The sequence below is a fragment of the Cajanus cajan genome, chromosome 4 (genome assembly GCF_000230855.2).
Source record: "Cajanus cajan strain Asha chromosome 4, NIPB_CcT2T_4, whole genome shotgun sequence".
Taxonomy (NCBI): Eukaryota; Viridiplantae; Streptophyta; class Magnoliopsida; order Fabales; family Fabaceae; genus Cajanus; species Cajanus cajan.
The window spans coordinates 4,941,771-4,964,940 of record NC_138520.1 but is presented as its reverse complement, the minus strand read 5'-3'; the positions used below and the strand labels follow the sequence as shown (position 1 = coordinate 4,964,940).

Genomic DNA, 23,170 nt, shown 5'->3' with positions numbered 1-23,170 from the left:
CAATTTACTTCGCTAGGCTACTCATCAGTGATGCCATTGCTGACGACTAGTCTAGAATCTACAACCATTACCAACTATATTTTTTATTCTTAGTGGACACCATCATCTTGGTCTTGTTTATAAAATTATATTCAACTAGTTAACGGTGTTGTTCATGCTTTGCCACGATATTTGTCCTCTGTTTTGATGGAAGTACTAATCATGGCTTTAGTTGAGATGTTACCCCACGCACGGGTATGGGGGAAAAATCCAACACCACCACCACCACTGCATTTTCTTCAAATGTTATTTAGACATGACATAAATCACATAATAAACCTTAATCAGTGATATACAGTGTTGAGAAAATGCTCCACTGGTTGTTGAGAATACAAGGAGCTAAACTCATGAGAGAAATGTAGTATGGGTCGGGAGTTAATCGTACATGTGCAAGACATCATATTTATGTATCTTGCTCAACACTTACGTATACCTAAATATATTATATATAACGTAGGATTCCTTATTCACACTTGCATACCATCAATGAAGCTACTAGTTTTTTCTACGGCACACATGAATTCCACTTTCCCATGATAGACTCAACTACGGTCCAATGATCGATTTCGTAAGCTTCATAATCATGATCAACCATGAATGAGCCTAACCAATTCATCCGATTCCAATTCCTTTTTAATCTGTAAGTCTAACTCTTAATCGGGAATACTAGCTAGCTGCGGGAAATTGAAATAAATTATTCACTATGAACATTGGCAAGGAACGTCCACCCAATTTTTGGGTGGATCGGGGGCATAGACAAGAGAGATAGGTATAAAAACAATAAGAATGATGATATATAAATATTTTATTAACATACATTATTTCTTTCTTACATATCTTTAGTAGAATTTGAGTATTTACCCATTAATTTCTATTAGAAAAAAAATAGATGAAGGATATTACCCATTGCATGGTGTTTTGTCCTTACAGCAAGGCCCAATAAACCCAAGCATAGAATTTTTTTTCTTTTTTTATAAACAATCATTAAATGAATAATCAAGTAAAATAACTAAAAATTTTAAGCAAAACGAAATTCGAGTTTAATCACGTCAGTCGTCACAACACAACAGATGAAGGATCTGAGCCGCAATTACTGGAACTGAACACAGTAGCTACCAGGGTTTGCTTTTGTATATTTTTGGTGCATTCTAGTTGTTGGGTATTTAAATTTTTCTTATGATTGATTTGGAGTGTCTTGTAAATGTTCGATGAAATGTTCCACCGATCACAATTTGTTTTTTCAGGCAAAACTTGTTGAATGGAGGTGATTTTAAATGAGAAGAACGCAGGTGAGTGGGTTTACCGAGGCGAAGGAGCTGCTAATCTTGTTCTGGCATACACCGGATCATCTCCTACTTTTGTACGTTCCTCAATTCTTTGTTTCAATCGAATCCAATTGTTTTGAAAGCGTAATATGTGGTAATAATGGTGTGGTATTGTTGCAGATTGGGAAAGTGATGCGCATTCGTAAGGCTCCTAGGAATGGCGCAGAGGTCACTAGTATGAGGAGCCCCTCTTCATTGACTGCGCACGAACGCCTGCTCTGGAAGGACGTTCATGAACTCATTTCATCTTTGGACAATGAAATTGCAGGCCAACTATTTGTCCTCCACGTTATGAAGCCATTGCTTGGTTCCAAATATGTTGATGCTGGGGTATGTGTTAACTCAAATCCGTATCCACAACATTCTATTTTAACTGATTTTGTTATTGATTAATGTGCACCACTTGGCGGTATTTTGATGGTTCGCGAATTAATTAATGATCCATGTACTAACCTTTGTGATGTGATGGTTAAGATGTTATATGAGATTGATAGTGATTATGATCTGTGACTTCCACTTATCCTTTTATACTTTGTTTAGATGCTTGTTGGGGTGTCGATGAAGTTTCTTGAATCGGTTGAAAAGAATGTTATTTGTCAACGTCCTGCTTGGAGAGTTGATAATGCACAGGTCGACATGCATCGTGATTCTGTGCTTCTTATGTCTGATCATTCACTCTTCACTCATGGTATTGAGATGCCTTTTAAGACTTGCTTCTATTGATTACTCTCTTTTTTCTAGTCTTTCGTATCTAAGGACTTGTTTGAACAAACTTCTCTATAAATATTTATAGGAGAATAAAATAAGAAGGTAAAATAAATTGAGCTTCTCCCATAAGTTAAAACTAATTTATGCATTTTACCTTTTGAATAAGATAGATTAGAGAGCTTTTGTAAAAGTCAATTGAATAAGTTGATTTTAACTTACAGGAGAACCTCTATTAATTTCACCTTCTTTTCTTTTCTTGTAAGTGCTTATAAAGCTATTACCCAAACAAGGCCTAAATATACCAAGTATTAGCATTTTTTGAGTGATTGAACCCGTTTATTCTCCAGTTCAAATAATATTTTTTTCCCATGTGCATGTAAAATCATGGAATATGATGTTGCTATTGACATTATGTTTCTTTCAGTGAACTTTTTATAGTACCATGCTTAGAAATCGTGTATCTGTAGAAGTGGGATACAGTCAGTATTTAACCTTACCTACTGCCTACAGTGCATGATTGGATTGTTTCACCTCTGTTGGGTCAGAATCCAGACATGCACCATAAGTAGTTGCAATGCAAAGAGGGAGAGAAGTAAGGTAGTGAGGCAAAAATTACTTCAGGGTGGAACAGGAACCTGACATGCTACTAATCATTCGAGTATTCGATATAGCTGCCTAATATTATTTCCAGCAAGAAAACCTTAATTTCTATTCCCCTTTAATCTCGGTTGTTATCCCTTTAAATATTAATTTAGTAAACTCAATTAACTTCCTAATTTCATAACATATCTGCAAAACATTTGAAAGTTCTGTTGCAAGCTCCCTGTTTCATTTCAGGTAATCTAGGATCTAGCCCCAGCATATCTGTTGAGATAAAGGTATGCTCTCCACAGTGTCATACATTATTATTCTTTGTTACACGTTTCTTCCCCCCTTTCCCATTAGACAACAACTTAGTTTAAACTTTAATTTTTTTAATTTAGTATCAAACTTCCTCCCCCTTTGCACCTAAAAAAAAAAACAAAGAAACATGCTCCCCCTTACCCTCTCTATTGCTCGTTGTTAACATTTTAAGTGTTTTTCTCAACAAGTAGCCCAAATGCGGATTTCTTCCTCTTTCAAGATTCATATCTGAAGGAACTGCTATCAAAAAGAGGATAACTCGCTTTCAAATGCACCAAGCTCTGAAATTGCATCGAGGAGAGGTACCCTGTACTATTTTTTTTTTGCATTTGATGCTATTATAATTTCACTTAAATATACACTATAATTTTTAACCTTTAAATTTGAGATGGATTTATCCAATATTTTTGCAGATAGCACTGCTAAGTGAATACAATCCACTTGATTTGTTCTCTGGATCAAAGGAAAGAATTCATAAAGCTATCAAGGATCTCTTCACTACACCACAAAACAACTTCCGTGTATTTAAGAATGGCTCTCTCATATTTGGTGGTCTGGGAGGTGGTGCAGAAGATACAAACTTTTGTATTGCTAAAGCATTTGAAGATGCACTTAAGTCTGTCATTCGAGCTGATGATGGTCACTGTACAGAGAACTTGCTTACTCTTGTTGCTGAGGCTGTGAAAAAATCAGGAGTCCTTGATCGGCTCCTAGAGGTTCAGAAGCTTGATAATGTTGACATAGAAGGAGCCATCCATGCATATTATGACATAACTCGTCAACAGTGCATGATATGTAGAGAATTGAGTGAAGAGCAGCTCAAAAGATATTCCTCTTTGCATTCTGCTTCGTTGGATGAAAGCTTGAGAATTGTAAAGGACTACCTAATAGCAGCAACAGCAAAAGATTGCAGTTTTATGATATGTTTTAGACCAAGGAAAGAGGGGGGTTCCAGATCTGAATGCAGTAGTATATATCTCGAGTCAACTAAGCAAGCCTTTGACTTCAAGGTTGGCAGGCTTTCACATTTTTTTTTATTATTTGTTTATTTATTTATTTTGCTAAGATTGACAGTGCATTGCATGATTCATTTGGTTCAGCTTCTGCCGTTAGGTTTAGGCTTCATATGAGAATGATGTTGATTTAAAAGCTTCTGTCCTGTAGGTGCTTTTAAAAAGCTACTGCTAAAGTTCATTCAGGAATTTGTTAGATAAAAATAATATAAAATCTTCTATGAATTTCACTTCAATAAAAACAATTTTATTTTAGTGCGTAAAAGAAGAAAAAGAGTTTAGGTACAGTGGAACATTGACTCATTCTAGAATGGACAAATGGTGAATGACAAAGTGGCACATCATTAAAAAAATAATATACATTAGGGACTAAACAATAAATATATTAATTTTGAAAAGATCAAATTAAAAAAAAGTTAAATAAGAAACTAAAATTAAAACAAAAGTATTAATTTTTTGGTCTCTCTTTTCTTACTCGGGGCTTCTCAGTTCTCAGTTCTCACTATGCCTTCCTCCTCAAATTGTATCAAAGAAAGAGTGCCATTGAAAGAAAAGCAGCAAATTGAAAGATTTTATTTTGAATTGTTGCAAAGAGAAACTCAGTCATCATAACAAGAAATTAAACATGAAGTAGATCCACTGCAGTGAAGTGTATTAAAAGTATAATTGGAGCATTAATATGATATAGTTTCACCAAAGCATCCTTATATAGCATATTGCTACTGATATTTGCTACTTTGATGATTACAATTCACTCAACGAAATAGTTAGACTCTATGAAATGAAGAATTAGTAAGCAGATTTTGGGGTATATGTTGTACAGTGTCATCATATATCGTTTCGTGCTACATGTGGCAGTGGAAATTTGGAAAAATTAGAATGAGATGGCAGTGGAACAATTAAAAGAGAGGTGTAAGCAGAAAGAGTGAGAAAAAATGTGGGTTTTTTAATTTTAGTTTTTTATTTAATTGTTATTAATTTAAATCTTTTTAAATTGGTATATTTATTGTTTAATCCTTAATATATCATTTATTTATTTTATTAATTATGTGGCACTTCATCGTTCACTGCTGATTGACTTTGGAATGAGTTGATATTCCGTAGTATTGAAACTAATCCTTATAGCAAAATGTATGTAAAATTACAAAAAAAAAAACAGTACAGATATCGTAAAATTGTATTAATTCAGATTTCAAATAGAAGAGGTGTTACAAACCCAAAAAGAGAATGGAGATTAAAGGGAGATGATGAAAAAAAGAAGAGAAAAGAGAAAGAACATGTCTGTAATGCTTTGCTGAAATCTTAACAAAGGCTAAAGGAGAGAATCCTCCTTCCAAAGATTTCCCCTTTTACAACTGAGCTACTACTCTGTTTTCAATGCTAACAAATCTGAACACCTCACCTTCCCTCTCAATTTTCATATTATTTAAGCTAATTCCCTATGTGCAACAACTTAAACTGCACAACCACTTCACCTTTTATAAATATTCTCACTACTGTTTGGGCCCTATATAAAAGATAACTATTCTAACTAGGGTGCTTCTCAAAACTAAAAAGCACTAGAAGAAGCACCGTTATTGTTATTATTATTGTTTATTGAACTCAAATTTGTGGTGTTTGCTTTCATGAAGCAATAAAACCAAAAACCTTTGAAATGGGGTCTTAATGTATATGGAGTATGGACTGACACACATCTTGTGCACGTGTTGATCACTTGTTGTTTCATAGATATCTTAATTTATGTAAAAAAAAAAAAGGTTTGAATTATCATTTCCTTTAGCTATGAATATGAAAGTACGATATTGCCATTTTTGATGGTTCAATTCTCTTTATCTTTATAAAACAAAAATAACTATAATGCTTGTTACATTTATATCTTAGTTTAACTGAAATTTGATCTCTATTAGGTGTACTTTATTGACTTGGATTTGAAGCGAATGAGTAAAATGGAAGAATATTATGAATTAGATAAGAAGATAGTGAGCTGCTACAAAGAAATGATCAAAATGGATCAAGGAAGAAATTCACAAACTTGCAAGCACCTTAAACTGCCTGCTGAGATTTAGTAGGCTCTGTTATAGATGACACCTGAGGAAGATTGCATTGGTAAGTATGAGCAATTTCATCAGTATTATTCTATCATCCTTTAGAAGGATTTTATGTGCAATGTTAAGTTGGAAACATATATGGTGCTTCATATAACCTGTTCAATGCAGTTCTAATTTATTTTTTTTTATGATGGGCATGTTGCATTGGTTTGTGAAAGCTTTTATAAGTTATTTACTTACGATAAACCTAAATGTTTTGTTATCTCTAAAACGTCATTATGTGTGTGGCCTACTGCATTGACATAGAGAGCAAGAGAGGTACTGGATAATACTATTGAATTTATAAATGCATTTGGTCAATTTAGATGATGACTGAAATTTGATTTGTCTTTTCTATTGAAATATGAATGCATGGAAAAATGATGAAATACACTAGTTGTAAGTTGTAACTGAACTTAGGCTTGATTTCCACCTTCTTCACTTGAAAGATAGATGTGTTGGAAATTTTTTTGGTAAACAATTTAACTTGTATTCATATTTAGGGTCAAAATGGAAAGTGGTAGGCTGTGCAATAATGCACACTAGGTGATGTTTAATAAGAGTTATCATCTTCATGCAAGTATTAGATATGCATAACAACATCCTATTCTCAGATTTTGGAAACCCAATGCATTGACCGTTTCAATAATCAGATTGATTTTGAAAACATTACTTAGATCAAATACATGAAAAATGGAAAACTGTTTCTAGATATTTTTGAGCTCTAGTTTTTTTTTTTTTCTTCATATAGATAAATGAGCATTGCCAACATAAGCAGGAAACAATTCTCTATTAGTTTGTTGTCCTGTTTTGTTAGAACTTCTAGATTTGCCAATTAATTTCTGACAGCATAGTATATAATCAACTTAGATTTTGATTGCTGTTACTTATTAAAATAATTTTTCATGATTTTCATTCTGTTTCAAATTTATGTTTAGGAAAAGAAACAATGATGTTCGAATACCTGCTGTTATGAATTAGTTTGATTAAAGTATCTTACAGTAACACTCAGAATATCTTTTTAAGCTTTGCAAACTTCATGGTCATAATTATCTGCTAACTTTGCAGTGTAATGCTGTAAACAGTACTCAGAACTTGGCAAAGAAAAGCCTATTTTAGAGCCGTGACTTCAGCTCAGATCTGGTTTTTCCTTTGGTCAGCCTAGTTGGGCCATGGCTTGACTGATGCTCTGTGTATGCCATACATTGAGCTCATGAGCTGTTTCAAGGTTTTTCCCTCCCCTCTCTTTGTCTCGAAGGCTCACACTTTTATTTGCTTATTTTCTTGAGTTCGAGTAGTACAAAAGGGACATTTATAGGTTAGATTTGCAGAAGTGGCCATGCTTTCACCAGCATGGTGGCACATTCCAATCAAATCTGATATGATGATCTGACAATTCCATGCCAATTTTGCATTGGTCTGATTATCGTAGGTTCAGGCTGTAATTTCTTCTCTCTTCATGTTGTAATTTGTGAACTCTCGAGAATTTGTTTACTGAAGCCAAGAATCTAGGTTGAACTGAATAATTGTGTAATGTTTGGTTTCTGCATTTTGTTTGCTTGGGAGGGCATAAGTGCGGACATTACTTGATTTGCATTTATTACTGGTTGTCTAGTTCGTTGTTCCCTACTAGCATTAGCACTGCCACTCCATTTAATTTTCAGCCACAGTTCTACAGAGGAACATGAAAACATGCTTGTGGGTTTATGTATTGCAGTGGCCTCTACCGTCAGCAAAACTGCTCCATTCAAGGTGCAGGAAAAAGCAACTTGTAAAGGCATTACTTCCGTTGTCCTCAACGGGTCCAATATCATGGTGGCAATGATTGGCGAAGTCAATGCAGTGAGGATCATCAAGCTCAGAAAATCACCAGGAATTTTGTAGAGGCGCTCCCTGGGAAAAGGTGCTATCATGCCAGAGCTACGATGTATGGTATATGATTTCTGAATATGCTTTTAGTGACTGTTCCACTACGTAATTAACTCACTCTAATCGCTGTGCCTGTTGTACCATTATCAACCTTTCTGCCAACCAAAATCATGTCTGTGTTCGTTGATACGAAATTTTCTTTTATTATTATTCTAACTTGATTTCATGAATAATTTAATTAGAATGCGCTGATAGTATACAGGTTTTTTATATGCTGTCTTCTAATTATAGATAGTCATATAATTGGAAATTATTGACTTTTGTAATAATTATTTTAAAAGTAATTTGTAAGATAATTTTTAATTAACTCGGGGGATAAATTTTTTTACACTTAGTATCAAATTTAAGTTCTTTCAAGAAAATTACATTATCTTTTTTTGATGCTGAGAAAATTACATTTGCTTAATAAGAGAATCTGGACATTAGGTGATCTATCTGATTTCTCTGGTTTCGTCTAGAACTCGAAAGGGTCTGGTGCTGACCATATAAAATTGTCTGTGTCAGCATGAATTTAGAATCTAAATGTTATTTATCATCAAGGTAACTCCGTTTCGGTCTTGTTAAAGTTCAAGTGCAAGTAATAATTATTATGAGAAATCTAGATATTTTATTCTAGCAAATTCATAATTCGTTATTTACGTCTCTGTATTTCATGAATTTAAATAGTTAATTTCATTATATCGCTTTAAGAAAACAAACCAATCAGCAGGTTATTCGAAATGGAAAATGTTGAAGTAGGAAAATCAAAATTTAAATGTGAAAAATCAAACTAGAATTAATTGATATTAGATAATGAAAAATTTATAAATATTAAATAATTGTATACAAGTAGTACTTTGCTGTAACATTATTCATTTCGAATACACAAACAAGATAAAAAAAAAAATTAAAATATAAAAAAATTAAAAATAAAAATAAAATAAAAATAAAAATAAAAATAAAACACTGCTCAAATGAAGAAGGCTCTGGTTTACTTCTCAAGTATGTTATTGACATCAACATACATGGAAACAGAGACAGTACAAATTGTTTACTGTAATTGTATACATTATTACACCCGTCAATTGATTTTCCTCATATATACGTACGTATGTGGAGAGAGAGAGAGGAAGAAGAAGTGTGATACCCACCGAACAACTCAACTCGACCATGTACAGTTTCTCTTCACCAGCAAACCTTTCTCTGCTTTACAAACAGATTGAACAAACTTTTAAGAGTTCCCATACACGAAGTTAACTAGAACTTGACCTTTTCTTTTTCTCTTTAACAGTATGTGTGTGTGCGTGTGCGAGCCTGTGACTTAAACAAGACGCAAAATATTATTGACTTGCCTTGAATTTGCATCTTCCCTCACTGTCTATGTATGCCATAAGTTCTTCTTGTCTTATCAAAGCTTCGTATAATGCCTGTTTAAGAAGTTGAACACACTAGTTTATAAATTAGTAAATCAGGGTCCTAATTCTAGGCAGTAGTCTACTAATAACATGTTAGACGTTGAGAATTGGAATTATCTATGTGATCTATAGTAACCGGGGTAGTGCATAACTGACAAACTAAGGATTAGTACATGATATAGATACCTTCTTTGTAGCTATCAACTCTGCTTCCAATGCATCCACACGATAAACTGCAGCATTCAGCAGCTCCTCTTTTTCATATGGCATCACATTAGGCTTTGACTGTAGAATCACAACTTTCTCTTCAAGCTCACCAAGGCGTTTTAAGGTTGATAAGGGAAGGTTTGTCTTTGTGAATCCGGGAGCAGATGAAGGAGGGCGAGATTCCTCCTTGGATATTGAATCAACGGTCATGTTAAGTATATTTGCGGAAGAACCAGATTCTGAGTGGCGAATTCCCTTGGTGACACGAAATGCTATTGAACGAGCAAAGGTATAAAGAGCCAAAATGAAGCCCGCTGTAACAGCCGTGGTTATCATCAGGAGATTTTTCATTTTCTCATTACTTAGCAGATTTTTTTTCACCAATCAATTCTAACATTATTCATAGTTCAATATATAACTTTATTTATCTTTATATCATAAAGAAAGTTTTATTTTCACATGCAAGTGTTCAATTCATTCATGTATTTCTTTTTCCTGGGGATGGGTAAGTACAGATTCAATGAACTCCAATCAGTGAAGAAAAAAATATAAAGCACAATTTTGTTAAAGGATAATGATTGAATTGAAATTGTAGCTTTTCATTCCTTTAGATTTTTTTCATATGTAAACGTACAAATGAACTATGACAGATATTTTGATAATGTCATTGTTGGTTAAGTTCGTGGAGTTCAAAGAAAAAAGTGTCAACATCCACCCCTGCAAGCTTTAAATAACAATAATGGCATGTCAAAACCAATAATTGTGCATAAATTGTATAACCTGTTGAACAAAATAACTTTCGAGGCGTTGCTTGCTTCTCCTTCTTTCCAAAATCAACAGCCTTGTCAACCATGGGAACATACTCAACTAAACTGCCAGTATGACTAGCCTTACCAACCAATCTTGCCTGGACAAACATAAAGGCAGAGTTATATTTAATTCATCGCAACATTTTTTTCTTGTAACCTCAAGATCAATACCATGGTCACTGGTTACTCACTTCTTCAAGGACAGGAGTTAACACAGGGCTTATACAGTTCCCACATGCTTTGGGAGAAGCTATGTCTTCAACTTCAGATCCTGATTCTCCTGCAGATGTATCACTACCTCTTATCTGTTTTTCTCAGAAACCAAAAGTCCATAGCAAGATAAGATTAATTTTATTATAAAATCTGAAACTTCTCATCTTGCTGTGTTCTAGATGGGAATAAAAACTGTACCGTTGGATAAGATATCTTGTCACATTCAATCACCCTCCCCTCGTCATTAGAAACCGTTACTATTTGTTTAGAACATCCCACTTCACCACTAAGAACCATCTGCATGCTCAAAATTGTTCTAGTTGAGTCACAGACACAGTAAGATGCAAAGTAGAACTGGAAACCAGAGGCAACTATTCAAAATTTAGTGAATAACACAGTATATATAATAACTACATGATAAGTAGCAAACCTTTAAAATGCTTGGGTCTTGCCATGGCCCTTTATCAGACCTCATACAACCACCCTGATCTACACAAGTGCAACTACCACCAAGAAATTCTGGCAGCTCACTGGGAACTTACAGTTGGTCAGAATTTTCAAACAATAAAACAAGTTGTTTGACAGATAACTCCATTAACAAAATTGAATGTAGAGTTACCTCTCATCTATAATCTCAAGTAGTTTACTCTGGAACTTGTTTCCAAGAACCTAAAGGAACGTTCAAGAATCAATTAATCATATACCAATAGATAATCTCCGAGCCAAAAACTGTAGAAGGTAATTACTTCAATGGTATCCTATAAAACTTAAACATGAACAATAACTCAAAAAATTAACACATACATGAATCTTTGAAGTAGTTTTGGGATCAAGAAATGATTTCACCGTGTTCCAGAGCATCTTAAAACCAGGACCAGCATTAATGATAAACATTTGGCAGAGTGTCTGCACATTATCATTTAGAAATTAGAACTTAGAAGCACTACATGAACAATAAGAAAATTCTGAGTCATAAAGAAAATGACGATTAAAACCTACATACTTCAGGATAGTAATCACCATCAATCTTCTGTAGCCGGGTGATCAGTTCCCGTGCAGACTTGGTTAGGTTTTTGAAGCCCTAGAAAGCAAAAGACGATTAGATATACAACGTACTATAAACTCTAATCTAAAATTTGATCAACTTTAAGTTAAAATGGTGTCTGGAAAACTTTCATTGGCCAATTAGACAAACAACGTACCACGCCTTGAACATCCAAAATGGTTGTACTTGAATCTATGTGTTTCTTAGAAGCTATAGAGCAAGCCGGAAACTTAACAGCAAATGCTTTTTCAAAACCCTGCACATGGTATCTCAAATACCTTTCCAAGGTAGTTACTTGCATAAGCTTGTTGGGATCAACTTTCCCTAGCCTCTCAATATAAACAGGCCTTCCTTCCTTATCTACACCGTGATATCCATGCGGGTAGTACTTCAAGACTTCATCCAACTCCTTGAATTCAAAATCCTATAGAATGGAAACCATATTGTAGTACACATACATGAACCCCAAATTCTAAAAAAATAAATAAATCAATGTTCAGACTATCAAATTAAACATATATTATTGTATCAGATGGCTCACCTCCATAATTGTATCTGTACCATATTCTTTCCTCCACTGGATCATGTTGGCCCACATGTGCTTTGCTTTCTCAATATCAAACTTCCTTGCTTTCAAGAATCTGCAAGAAATGTGTCAAATTCAGTTTTACACTATACAATAACGTAAACAAACCATATCCACATGTGAATTTCCTTGGACATGCTTAAATGTAACTACTAACTGGTAAGGTTTGCATTTGTAACCTCAATAACATATGATAGTCATCATGTAATGGAGGCAGCAAGTTATCTAGCACGAGTGCCTGACGAAAAGCATCCACTGCTTGAAGCTCTTTAACATCTCGAACATCCTCAATGGAGAGGGAATCGCTCCTGCTAGCACCTTTTCTGCTTCTTTTCTTCTTAAAAGAATGTCTGAATTTGCTGGACGCATTCAGTGCTTTCTTTTTCAAACTGCCAATTCTTGTCCACCTATCATCCTCCAAATTGTTCTCAAAACTCAATTTCCTCTCTCTTCTTTCATCCAATCCTTCGAAGCCTAAACAATAATAATAAAGTTCTGAGGATTAATTTCATAAAGAACTAACTTCTTGACAAGCAATTAATTCCATTCAATCACACTCAGCTCATCTAAATTATTAAAGCATAAATGAAATCTTGATGCAAATTCTTAACCAAGAAACATTGAAATAACGAAGAGAGGCTACTCACAGAGGTTGGTTGACATGTCAACGAAGATTGAAGTGTGGTAGTGAAACAGAAATCAAAGGCAGAGATAAATTTGAAAATATATAACGTTTTGTGTTATGGTGAATGACACGTAGGTTAGCGGTCAATCCTTTTCGGAGTGTTAGTTAGTTTAGCAGACACACGCAGTGTCGGCAGAAGACAAAATTAATGCTACGTAAAACTTGATATAAACATTATATTCTCAAAGACAAAGGAAATTCAATGAAGAATTGATCCACGAATCTATATTATATCATATGCTTCACCTCTCTCACATATAAATTATCTGTATCAGCTTTTATTTCTTCGTGGGCCCATCATTTATTACTTCATGTATGCCTTCGCACCAATTTATCTCCCTCTTTAATCAACTTCTTCATCCTTTTCACTTTTTAATTATTTTTTTCGGTTCATGATTCATCATTCCATGTTTGTACTATTTAATTTTATAAAAAAAATGTTAGGAACATATAATCTAACATACTCTACTCTCTACGTTTTTTAATAAACTTTAAAAGATAAGAGTAACAGTACGTGTTAAGAAGAATATGTTACTGGTACTCGATTTTTATTTTATCCGATAAATAATGTTACAGACAAAAGTTTCAAAACATTTTTAAAATGGATTTTATATAAGATTTACTGAATAAGAAATGGAATATGTAAAAAATAAGAAATAAAATCTATATGATTTAACAAATCTTTTATAAATTTTATTTAACAATAAAGAATGGGTAAAATTATTGAGAAAACAAATCTATCATGTCCGTGTGTGATTGGGAAATGGATCCACAAAAGATACTCCCTCCGTTTTTTTTCATAGTCGTTTAAGGTTTTCCACGGGAATTAAGAAAATCATTGATATTTTAGTTTTCAAAAATATTTATTACTTACTTTCTTATTTTACTCTCTTTTTTTTGCATTTTTTAGACTGTCGAACTACTTCATTAAATAGTTGTCCTTTTTTTTGTTTTTTTATAGTATTTTGTTGGGAACATATTGCTCTTATAAATGCACATTAACTTTATATGAGTAGTTAGAGAAAAATTAGGTAAACATTAAAAATAAATACACACATTGTTCAGGAAACATATATTAATTATCAAAGATAAAAATGGAAGAAAAAAATTAATAACTCATTAATTTTAGTAATATGACAATGAAAAAAATGAAAAAAAAAATAACAAATTTTGACAAAATGACTATGAAAAAAGAATGGAAGGAGTAAATTTTAACACAATAATGTAGTAATTGATATTTTATGTCTTTAATAATAAAAAAGTAGAAATACAAAATTTAAATATGAGTAATCGTGAACCTTAAAAGGCCCATCCAGGTGAGTTATTAACGTGGGACCGCATGAACGTTCCACTTGTAAAATGTTTGATTCCTTTATGGCTTTATCCATGTTGACCGTATTCCAATTTTCCTTTCATCCTCCTCTTTCTACGCTACATATTTTCATATAAAAGAATTTAGTGTAGCTTTGGATTAAATAATTTAACAAATTATTGTAGAAATTAATTTTGGAAGAATTAAATATATCTTAGTCCTTATAAAATCAACATTTTTTAATTTTGGTTTTTATAAAATTATTTTAAAGTTTTAATTATTTGTGGTATTGATCAAAATTAGTTTAATTGCATTTTTATCCCTCAAATATTGTGATTGTATCATTTTGGTCCCCAAGATTTAATTAAGCAATTTTTTTACATAAATTTAATTGAACAATTTTAATATCTCAAATATAATAATTGTGCGATTTTGATCTCCTTATATTTTAATTAAGTAATTTTAGTCATTTAAGTATCATAATTGTATAATTTTAGTATATCCAATTTAAAATCTAAAATTTTAAAATTACAATATATATATATATATAATATTTTGAAATTATACATTTTTTTACTTATTTAAGTTACATGTATTATAATTTTTATTCATGTATCAAATAGTATATATTTATTATTACTAAATAAATTATATATATATTATAAATATTATGATATTATTGATAAATTAATATCAATAGTATTATTAGTATATTAATAGATAAATAGATAATTTCATAAATATAAATCAGTATATATTATTTTTACAAAAATATAAATATATTAAATAAGATAAATATATATTAAAAGAAAATTAATTAAAAATATTAATACATCATGTCAGTTATTAACGTTAAAAATTGTTAAATAAAATTATTATAAAAAATTAAAATCGTATAATTACAAGAAAAATTAAAAGTATATTTAAGGGGGGTGTATTGGATTAGGATTTTAAAGGACTTTTTTAGTTTAAAAAAATCCTGCAGATTTTAAAAGACTTTGCAGGATTTTCATGACTTTTAAGATTTTGCAGGATTCTATAAGATTTAAAATCAGGATTTTAATAGATTATGCAAGACTTTTAAATCAGGATTTTAATGGATTCTATGGGATTTTGTGGAGTTTTGACATTTGATAAGATTTAAAAAAAAAATCCATACATTCAAATTTCAAAAGATTCAAAGACAAAAATAATAAAAAAAATAATAATGTCTAGATAAATAATAATGATAATTCTCCATAATATCCTATCCTCTTTTTATAGCATCCACTATCAATTGTAACAATTCATCGGAATCCTCCTTGGTCCAAGCTTCATAGTTTTCTTTCTCTTTTCCTTTTTCTTTATTATTTCCTTGTGAATCTCCCATTTGAATTACTAAAACAATATATGTTGAAAACTAGTTATATAAATAATTATGGATAAGAGACAAAATCAATAAAATTATATTATATTATTATTTTTAGAAGCATACCAATCATACAAGATCGAATATATCTTGTCTATCTAAATAGATCAAATACCTCAGTCATTATAAAAAAAAAATATGTAAAAACGGAAATATAGAAACATAAGATAATTTTTTATATAAAAAAGAAATTAGTATATTCGATACTGAGAAAATATTTAGATATATATTTTTTTTTTATATAAACGAAAGTATTTAGATATAGAGAATATATATATATATATATATATATATATATATATTATTTTAGTTATATATTATATAATAATTTTTAACGATATTTATAAATAAATTATTCTAACAAATATTTTAACAATCTTTTCTTTTTAAAAAATAAGCTAATGTAGGCATAAATCCTAAACCCTAAAAAATTAGATACTGCAATGTCTTATGTTAATTTTCTTTTTTTAAAATATAAAAAAATCTTAATTTCACAATATAAAAATAAAAAAGAAAAATTCATAGTAAAAAAAATAAAATAATTGTTGAGTCATAAAAGGATGAAGGATAAAAGTAACAAATTCAAGGGAAGGAGAGAGTTTGCAGTTTTTATGTTGAGAGGGTTCTTTCCCCAACTAAAATCCATTTTCATCTCATTCTACTCACAGAAACCCTAACAAATTCATCTTATATATATATATATATATATATATATATATATATATATATATATATTGTAGAGATTATGACATCAATTTCATCTTTCACCTTTTTCTTTTCTTGACGTGTGTTATAAAAAAAATTGTCACTTAAAATTTGAAATTTCAAGCATTTTTTTGTGTTATATAAAAGAACAAATTCAACTGCATAGAATAAATAAAGCAAGTCAATTAAAGAGAACGAACAGAAAAATAGAGCAAGTCAATAATACTATCATTTACATATCAGAGTTTCACAAAATAAGAGAATGGGATGAAAACAGTACTACAATATTATATATGAGCAATGAACAATAATTTAGTATTATTAGTAGAGAAAAAATGGAGAAGACAGGAGCATAGAAAAAAAAATGAAAAATTCACTTAAAAATTCTTGAAACACTTGAAAAATCACTTCAAATAATCCTTCAAAATCCGATGGGTTTGGATGGGATTGTTTTATGAATCTGGTATTTATAGATAACACTAGAAAGTCCTTCAAAATCCCTCTCACACAACAATCCTTTAAAATCCTTATATTTTTGAATACCAATGGATTGTTTTTAAGTTGTAAAAAATCTCAAATGAATACCAGTGGATTTTAATGGACTCTTTAAAAAATCTTGAAAATCCAGATTGAATACCACTGGATTGTTTTTAAGTGACATAAAATTTTGATTGAATACCAATGGACTTTTTTACTCAAAAAAAGTCTTTTAAAATCTTACGAAATCCTAAACCAATACACCCCCCTAAGTCATCGAGAAGAATTAAAAGTTTCTTTAAAAAGTATAGAGGAACAGGTCCAAATATTAAATACTCGGCTGAGGCCATTAAGATAGTATTAGCCAAGAGAACAATTTTAATCTAATATGTCCATTTTTTCTATACTTCCGATTTTATATACAAAACTTAAATATCTAATTCACTAAAATAAGGAAAAAAAATTAATTTAATTAATAATAATAAATTTATTAAAATTAATTAATATATAAAATTTTATGAATTAGATCTTATATAAATAATAATAATTGTTCTAAGAGGAGATAATATTAAAATTCCTGTAAATGTTCTTATTCTTCTATGCCCCACTTCTTTGCAGGCCCATCACCATACGAGCCCACTAAAAGATTCCGATCCAAGATTTTTAATCGCTTCTTTTCATCTTCCCACCGACCCTTAAATTTTTTATTTTATTTTTTATATTTGAAATTTGTATTCTTTTCCTCCTCCTCTAGAGTCACCCTCTCATAACTCATAACTCATTCCTAATCACTCAAACTCAACCTTTTTTCTTAAATCTTAATATTCTTAAAGCATCTTCTCACTTTCTCTTTTATACACATTACTATTCTTTTCTGTCTTTTTTAGGTGAGTTTCCACACTTCCATCTTCTTTTAGGATTTTATTTGATGAAAAATAGCTTTTATTATGTTAAAATACACAATAAAAATTTACTTTCGCCAAAAGTATTTTTATAAAAAAAAAATGGGAGATGGAAAGGTCAAACAGGGGCAAAAATCATGGACCAAAGATTCCTAGGCTAGGCCTACAGAATAGTTTAAATTTTAGTGGAAATCATGATCATGTGAATTTAAGGTACAGAAGAATGCTAAAATTTATGCAAGACTTAACAAGTAATGATAATTATTACTACTACTGTACTATTTTTATTTTTGTTATGTTCAATGATAATTAGTACTGTTCTCTTTATTTACGAATTCTTTTTATTAGAAGTATTTTATAAATTCCTGCGAAATTCTATTAAGAAAATATGCTTAAAAATGAGCATATTTGCATATGCATTTGATTCCTCTGCCATAACCCCTTTAACGAGCATATGCATTTTCTATTAAGAAAATCTTTTTACGTGTAAAGCAGTCCAGCATGTGTTGGTGTAAATTTTATCATATCAATTAATTACAATTGAGGATTAAATATCTCTCAGAAATTTTCTTGTCATTCATTGTAACTAGCAAGTATATATTGTACTCAACATATAATTATAAATAAAAATATATATTTTTAAAATCACTTTAGTTTATTGAAAATAAAGATATAAATGCTTGAAAGTTTTATTTTTAAAAAGTAATAAAAGAGAGAGAGAAATTTAACCAGATATAAAATCTCACATAAGATGCATTACAAAAAAAAAAATTTAAAATCACATACAACATTATTATCTCATATTTTGGACTAAAGACTAAATTTATTGAAACTATTATAGAGGTATAACTAATTCAAACTTTAACTCCAAATGGTTAAAAATGAACTAATTCAATTTAAACCTTTTTTTTATATATAAGTCAGAGAGAGAGAGAGAAATATAAATTTGACCTGATATAAAATATCATAAGATACGCATTAAAAAAGTAAAAATAATAATAATAATAATAATAATAATAATAATAATAATAATCACATACAACATTATTATCTCATATTTTGGACCAAAGAGTTAAGTTATTGAAATTATTATATAGAGGTAAATTAACTAATTCAATTTAAACATTTTCTTTAGATGTATAAAAGTTGCTCCGAAAGTAAAACCTATAACCTCGTTCAAAATCCCACCACTATAATTATATTAGATTTAATTTAAAATCAAATTGATTATATGATCAAAGAACTGAACCAAATTAATTTCAAAACCGATTGGATTCAATATACAAACACAAGCAAATGCAGTAAAAAAAACTAAAAATAAAATTAAATAAAAAAGGACACCAAACAAGTTATTTTAACAGCATTTTATTTAAGCATCCCAAATATTTTTCCTAACCCTGAAACACAACCATCAGCAACATGCTGCGTCCAATGGGTGAACCAGAATACATATGAACAACTCGAGAAATGAAACAAGTACTGGAAAAGCAGAATAAAGTTTTGATGAGGCATTGGTATTAATGTTTACATATATACACAAATATTCACAGATATATTAAGCGTGTAATAAGCGGAAGAAGGGAAAGATATGACAGTTATAAGCTCTACCGATTCCCGTTGACATTCTAATGTTGGAGTAGGATTGTATATACAATTTACAGTGTCCATGATCTGCAATAAAACACAAGTTGTCAACTAAATGTGAAGCAACCAAGAGAAGAAAATACTAAAGAGAAAGAAAGAAGGCCCAGTTGGAGTGAAAAAAGAGACAGCTAGACGGTTGTCAATTTTTCATACGAAATACGCTTAATACCTGTTGTTTACATTTTTTCCAGCCCTAAGTTGATTGAGTTTGTCTCTCCATAAAGCTGGATTTGCATCAGAAACATGAGACATATAGTAACATTAGAAAACAATTTATAAGTCTCTTTAGATACATGCAGAAGAGTTTCTGAAAACTTCTCTACTGAAAATAAAAAGTTTTTCAAAAACAGTGTTAACTTATATTCAAACATGCTTTATATCGTACATAATAGGAAGCGTAATATTGTAATACTTTCATCCCAATTCAATGCAAGTGCCAAGGAAAAATCACTTAACTACACAAGTGGACTGGGTTTATAAAACACGTTTACTTCAAAATAAAACGGACAGGAAAACATGAACATATATGAAGCCTATCAACACCTAACATCAGCAGAGGAGTGGTTGTAATAATAATTGAAGTTACCTTATCCATTGCAGATTACTACAGATACAAATTCATTTTTTTATTTCAAGTGATGATATCATAGAACTCCAAATCAAATAGGTATAAGTGAGAAGCCGGAAAAGGTGTGATGCACTCCTGATAGAATTAGGAGAGAGAATAGTATACCAAATAAATTCTATAAAAGGAGATGAAGTTGGAAAAATTACAGGTTGACTGCTCAAACTGGTAAAAGTGACAATATAAAACCTGTACCGTAGAGTAGGGTAAACATCAATAGTGATTAGCAAACACTAACATCATACATGACATCCAAAGAGCTTTTGACATACATCATGCACAATGCAGAGGAAGAAAAAAGGTTCCAAAACTATAAATAAATAAAATAATAAGAAGAAAAAATAATTACCAGCATCTTGATAGCGCTCTTCTACAACAGCTTTCAACATGTTGTGCAAAAGATTGAACTCCTTGGTTTCAATACAAGGCTTACCACTTGGGCTGCAACCATGTCAATTTTAGTTAATACTAGTCTTTCAAGATGGAAAAAAGGGGCTAGTAATGAACCAGATTCTTCTTAGAGAACAGATATTATGCATGCTACAGACAATTCATATTGCCTTGCACATATTCAGAAACCTACCGGTCCAATTCAGTAAACAATATGCCATCTGAACCAGGAGATTGTGTTGACAGTTTGCCTGATTCAATTACTCTCATTCCATCACTGTATGCCAAATACTTGTTGACTTGTATAGGCACCTACACCATTGGTGGACCAATTAAATCTCTGATAAAGAAGTTTAATTTAAGTAATTTAAAGATTTGGAATTTGGTCCAAAGCTTGCAAGTTCAACAATGAGCAACATTTGCCAACACATTCCAACAGTGGATCCAAGGCATATGAATTATGAAATTTTGCCCAACAACTATGCTTTATTCAAAATAAAAAATATCAAATGTTTTTCCTCCTAGAAGCTCCCGACTTTTCTGACATCAACCAAGACACAAATCAACAACCACCAATCAAAGCAATAGGAGAATGTAATATGTTACAGGTGATATTACTTCATATGATTGAATTGACAAAGATTACCTTGCATCTCACCGCAATGTTGATAGCATCCGAAGGTCGAAGGTCAAAGCTCATACATACCGCCTCATTTCCGACCTATACCATGTATTAAGTTACACTGTCATACAACACTTTGGAGGATTTTGTTTTGGGAGGGGGTGGAAAAGAAGAGTGAAGAATTAGTAAATGCCTTGGAAAGGTATAACTGGGCAAAATATGCTTCGTGAACTCTCTTTGTAACTCTGACAACTCTGACCTGTATATGCAGGAAATTATATCATTTGAGATTTGACTATTAACATCATTACTAGAGCCTGAATGAGAGATTTGACAATTAAGTGCGTGCAACAGCACAAAGATAAAAAAAATCATACTTCGTAACCCATCTTGTCAATCATCTCCTTCACTACTTGGTATAAAGTAGGTCTAGCCTGATATTGCAACCGAATAGTTAGTATCCAGTGAGATATGTTACACAAAAGCATAATCATTCCGGATCCAAAAATTTGACTACTAAATACCAACACATCTAGGAAGAACAAGGAAAAAAGGCATCAGAATAAATGTTAGAGTAATAGATGACATACTATTTGAACATTGCGCACTGCTGCCATCAGTAAGACGCTAGGCATCTCCACTGCAAACAAATTCACAACAAGAGAGATATTGAATTACCAAAATTCAGATAAAAGGTCCAAGAAATAAGAAGTAAGCATATATGACAGAATCCACATAGGCAGTAAAAACATACAAACAATTATGGGGAGAAGTAGACCAGTCCCATCCTCCATCTTCAACACAATAGCAGGATGGGGTGCATAATCTGGAAGAAGTCCTCCATGAGGGTTATTATGGGTGCATCGCAATTGTCTACCATCCCTCATTTTAATCAGGAAACCATCTGCCCCACTCTTCACCTCAACTACACAACAAATATATTTTAATAAGAAATAAATAATGGACTGTAGTTATATTATGAGTCAATAGTGTATCATTTGATATATATCTTCATCTAATCACAAATTGGATTCAATGTAAAGAGATTTCATATTATCATCCAATCATAAAAGGATTTTACATTTGTCATACCTGATTACAAATTGTATTTTGCAAACCAATTGTCCACAAATTGTACAATAAGTTTGTTGATTATTATAAAAGTCATCTTATCATAGTTTTTGATTGGTTGAGAATTATGTTTGATTGACAGTTATGTTGATAGGTAGATAGAAATTAAAGTGATTATATTGATCATATTAATTACTAACAGATGATGCAGCACAATCAACCAATCTAAACTAAGATAACATACCAGCTTCAACAACACTGGAGTTAACATAATCTTCATCCTTTTCATCAAAATTCTCAGCCATGTTTCCGGTGCCATCAGAGGGCAAGTTGAAACTGCAATGCACAGTCTTGCACTTTCGCGCGTTTATGTGGCAAGAAAGCACACTGGCCTTAGGTTTGGTACAAGCGAGTCCCCAAAAATCACTTCTAACACACCGAGCGTTCATAGGCATAGGAACACTGCACACCTTCGCAAGGACAGTGTGGCAAACAACTGGCCCTTTAAGAGAACCCATTCTATCTATCTACACCAAAAACCTACACCAATTTTATATATATATATTTTTTTTTACGAAATTAGCGATTGTGTGAATGTTTTGATCGCAGAAAACGGATTAATTTAAATCGAAAAGCGCACCTTGAAGAATCAGTGGCCGATCACCGCAACAAGCATGAAAATTGAAAAATCTGGTTGTGACTTTAGTTTCAATTTGGAGAAAGTGTTTCAAATTTTATTGTTATTGGGATATAGTAATAAAAGATCGCGTGGGAATTGGAAAGGAAAACTGCGATCTGAAAATGAAAAGATAAGAGATTTTTGTTTGGCGAAAAGATCTTTTAAGTCCATTGATCCACCGCACGCATCAGCATCGGATAATAAAGTGAAATCACCATTCTACCCTTGCCTTTGTGTTCTTTTGCTCCTTCTAGAATCTAGATCACTTCACACCAACCTTGTAAATTTAGAATCAAAAGGATCCCAGATACAGAATGTGTCTGGAAAATTATTCATAGACACAACTCATTACATTCAACAAAATATTAAATATTTAATTCTTAACTTCTTGT

The 23,170-nt window shown here is 31.4% G+C and overlaps 3 protein-coding genes across 11 annotated transcripts; 1 reads left to right on the top strand and 2 right to left on the bottom strand.

Moving 5' to 3' along the window:
- The first annotated feature begins 245 nt into the window (after nucleotides 1–245).
- On the top strand, nucleotides 246–8,214 carry LOC109801800 (inositol-pentakisphosphate 2-kinase). 7 transcript variants are annotated; one of them, XR_002240053.3, is made up of 10 exons: nucleotides 246–679; nucleotides 1,284–1,399; nucleotides 1,485–1,694; nucleotides 1,905–2,052; nucleotides 2,910–2,950; nucleotides 3,167–3,277; nucleotides 3,389–3,985; nucleotides 5,896–6,094; nucleotides 7,144–7,303; nucleotides 7,793–8,214. XR_002240053.3 is itself a non-coding variant. In XM_020362924.3 (9 exons), exons 2-8 carry the CDS (start codon nucleotides 1,298–1,300, stop codon nucleotides 6,052–6,054), a joined length of 1,368 nt encoding a protein of 455 aa, XP_020218513.1. In that variant the 5' UTR covers nucleotides 834–1,198; nucleotides 1,284–1,297; the 3' UTR covers nucleotides 6,055–6,094; nucleotides 7,793–8,214. The 7 variants fall into 7 exon arrangements, 1 of the variants encoding a protein (XP_020218513.1); XR_002240054.3 differs by lacking the exon at nucleotides 246–679 and adding an exon at nucleotides 701–808; XR_002240052.3 differs by lacking the exon at nucleotides 246–679 and adding an exon at nucleotides 834–1,169.
- Nucleotides 8,215–8,958: 744 nt separating this feature from the next.
- On the bottom strand, nucleotides 8,959–13,140 carry LOC109802974 (phosphatidylinositol/phosphatidylcholine transfer protein SFH8). The gene is made up of 14 exons (XM_020364417.3): nucleotides 12,906–13,140; nucleotides 12,438–12,732; nucleotides 12,214–12,313; nucleotides 11,830–12,096; nucleotides 11,631–11,708; nucleotides 11,432–11,533; nucleotides 11,247–11,296; nucleotides 11,058–11,157; nucleotides 10,826–10,924; nucleotides 10,606–10,719; nucleotides 10,386–10,512; nucleotides 9,585–9,919; nucleotides 9,336–9,410; nucleotides 8,959–9,186 (listed from the first exon to the last, which is right to left on the bottom strand). The coding sequence occupies exons 1-14, from the start codon at nucleotides 12,919–12,921 to the stop codon at nucleotides 9,169–9,171; spliced, it is 1,776 nt and encodes a 591-aa protein (XP_020220006.1). The 5' UTR covers nucleotides 12,922–13,140; the 3' UTR covers nucleotides 8,959–9,168.
- Nucleotides 13,141–19,096: 5,956 nt separating this feature from the next.
- Nucleotides 19,097–22,951, bottom strand: LOC109802568 (bifunctional nuclease 1). 3 transcript variants are annotated; one of them, XR_002240110.3, is made up of 12 exons: nucleotides 22,740–22,951; nucleotides 22,344–22,639; nucleotides 21,783–21,953; nucleotides 21,619–21,668; nucleotides 21,406–21,462; nucleotides 21,222–21,287; nucleotides 21,053–21,127; nucleotides 20,600–20,718; nucleotides 20,366–20,457; nucleotides 20,166–20,205; nucleotides 19,561–19,615; nucleotides 19,097–19,418 (listed from the first exon to the last, which is right to left on the bottom strand). XR_002240110.3 is itself a non-coding variant. In XM_020363981.3 (11 exons), exons 2-11 carry the CDS (start codon nucleotides 22,615–22,617, stop codon nucleotides 19,403–19,405), a joined length of 975 nt encoding a protein of 324 aa, XP_020219570.1. In that variant the 5' UTR covers nucleotides 22,618–22,626; nucleotides 22,740–22,936; the 3' UTR covers nucleotides 19,097–19,402. The 3 variants fall into 3 exon arrangements, 2 of the variants coding, with proteins under 2 accessions (XP_020219570.1, XP_020219569.1); XM_020363981.3 differs by lacking the exon at nucleotides 20,166–20,205 and having other exon boundaries at nucleotides 22,344–22,626; nucleotides 22,740–22,936; XM_020363980.3 differs by lacking the exon at nucleotides 20,166–20,205 and having other exon boundaries at nucleotides 22,740–22,928.
- Nucleotides 22,952–23,170: the final 219 nt, after the last annotated feature.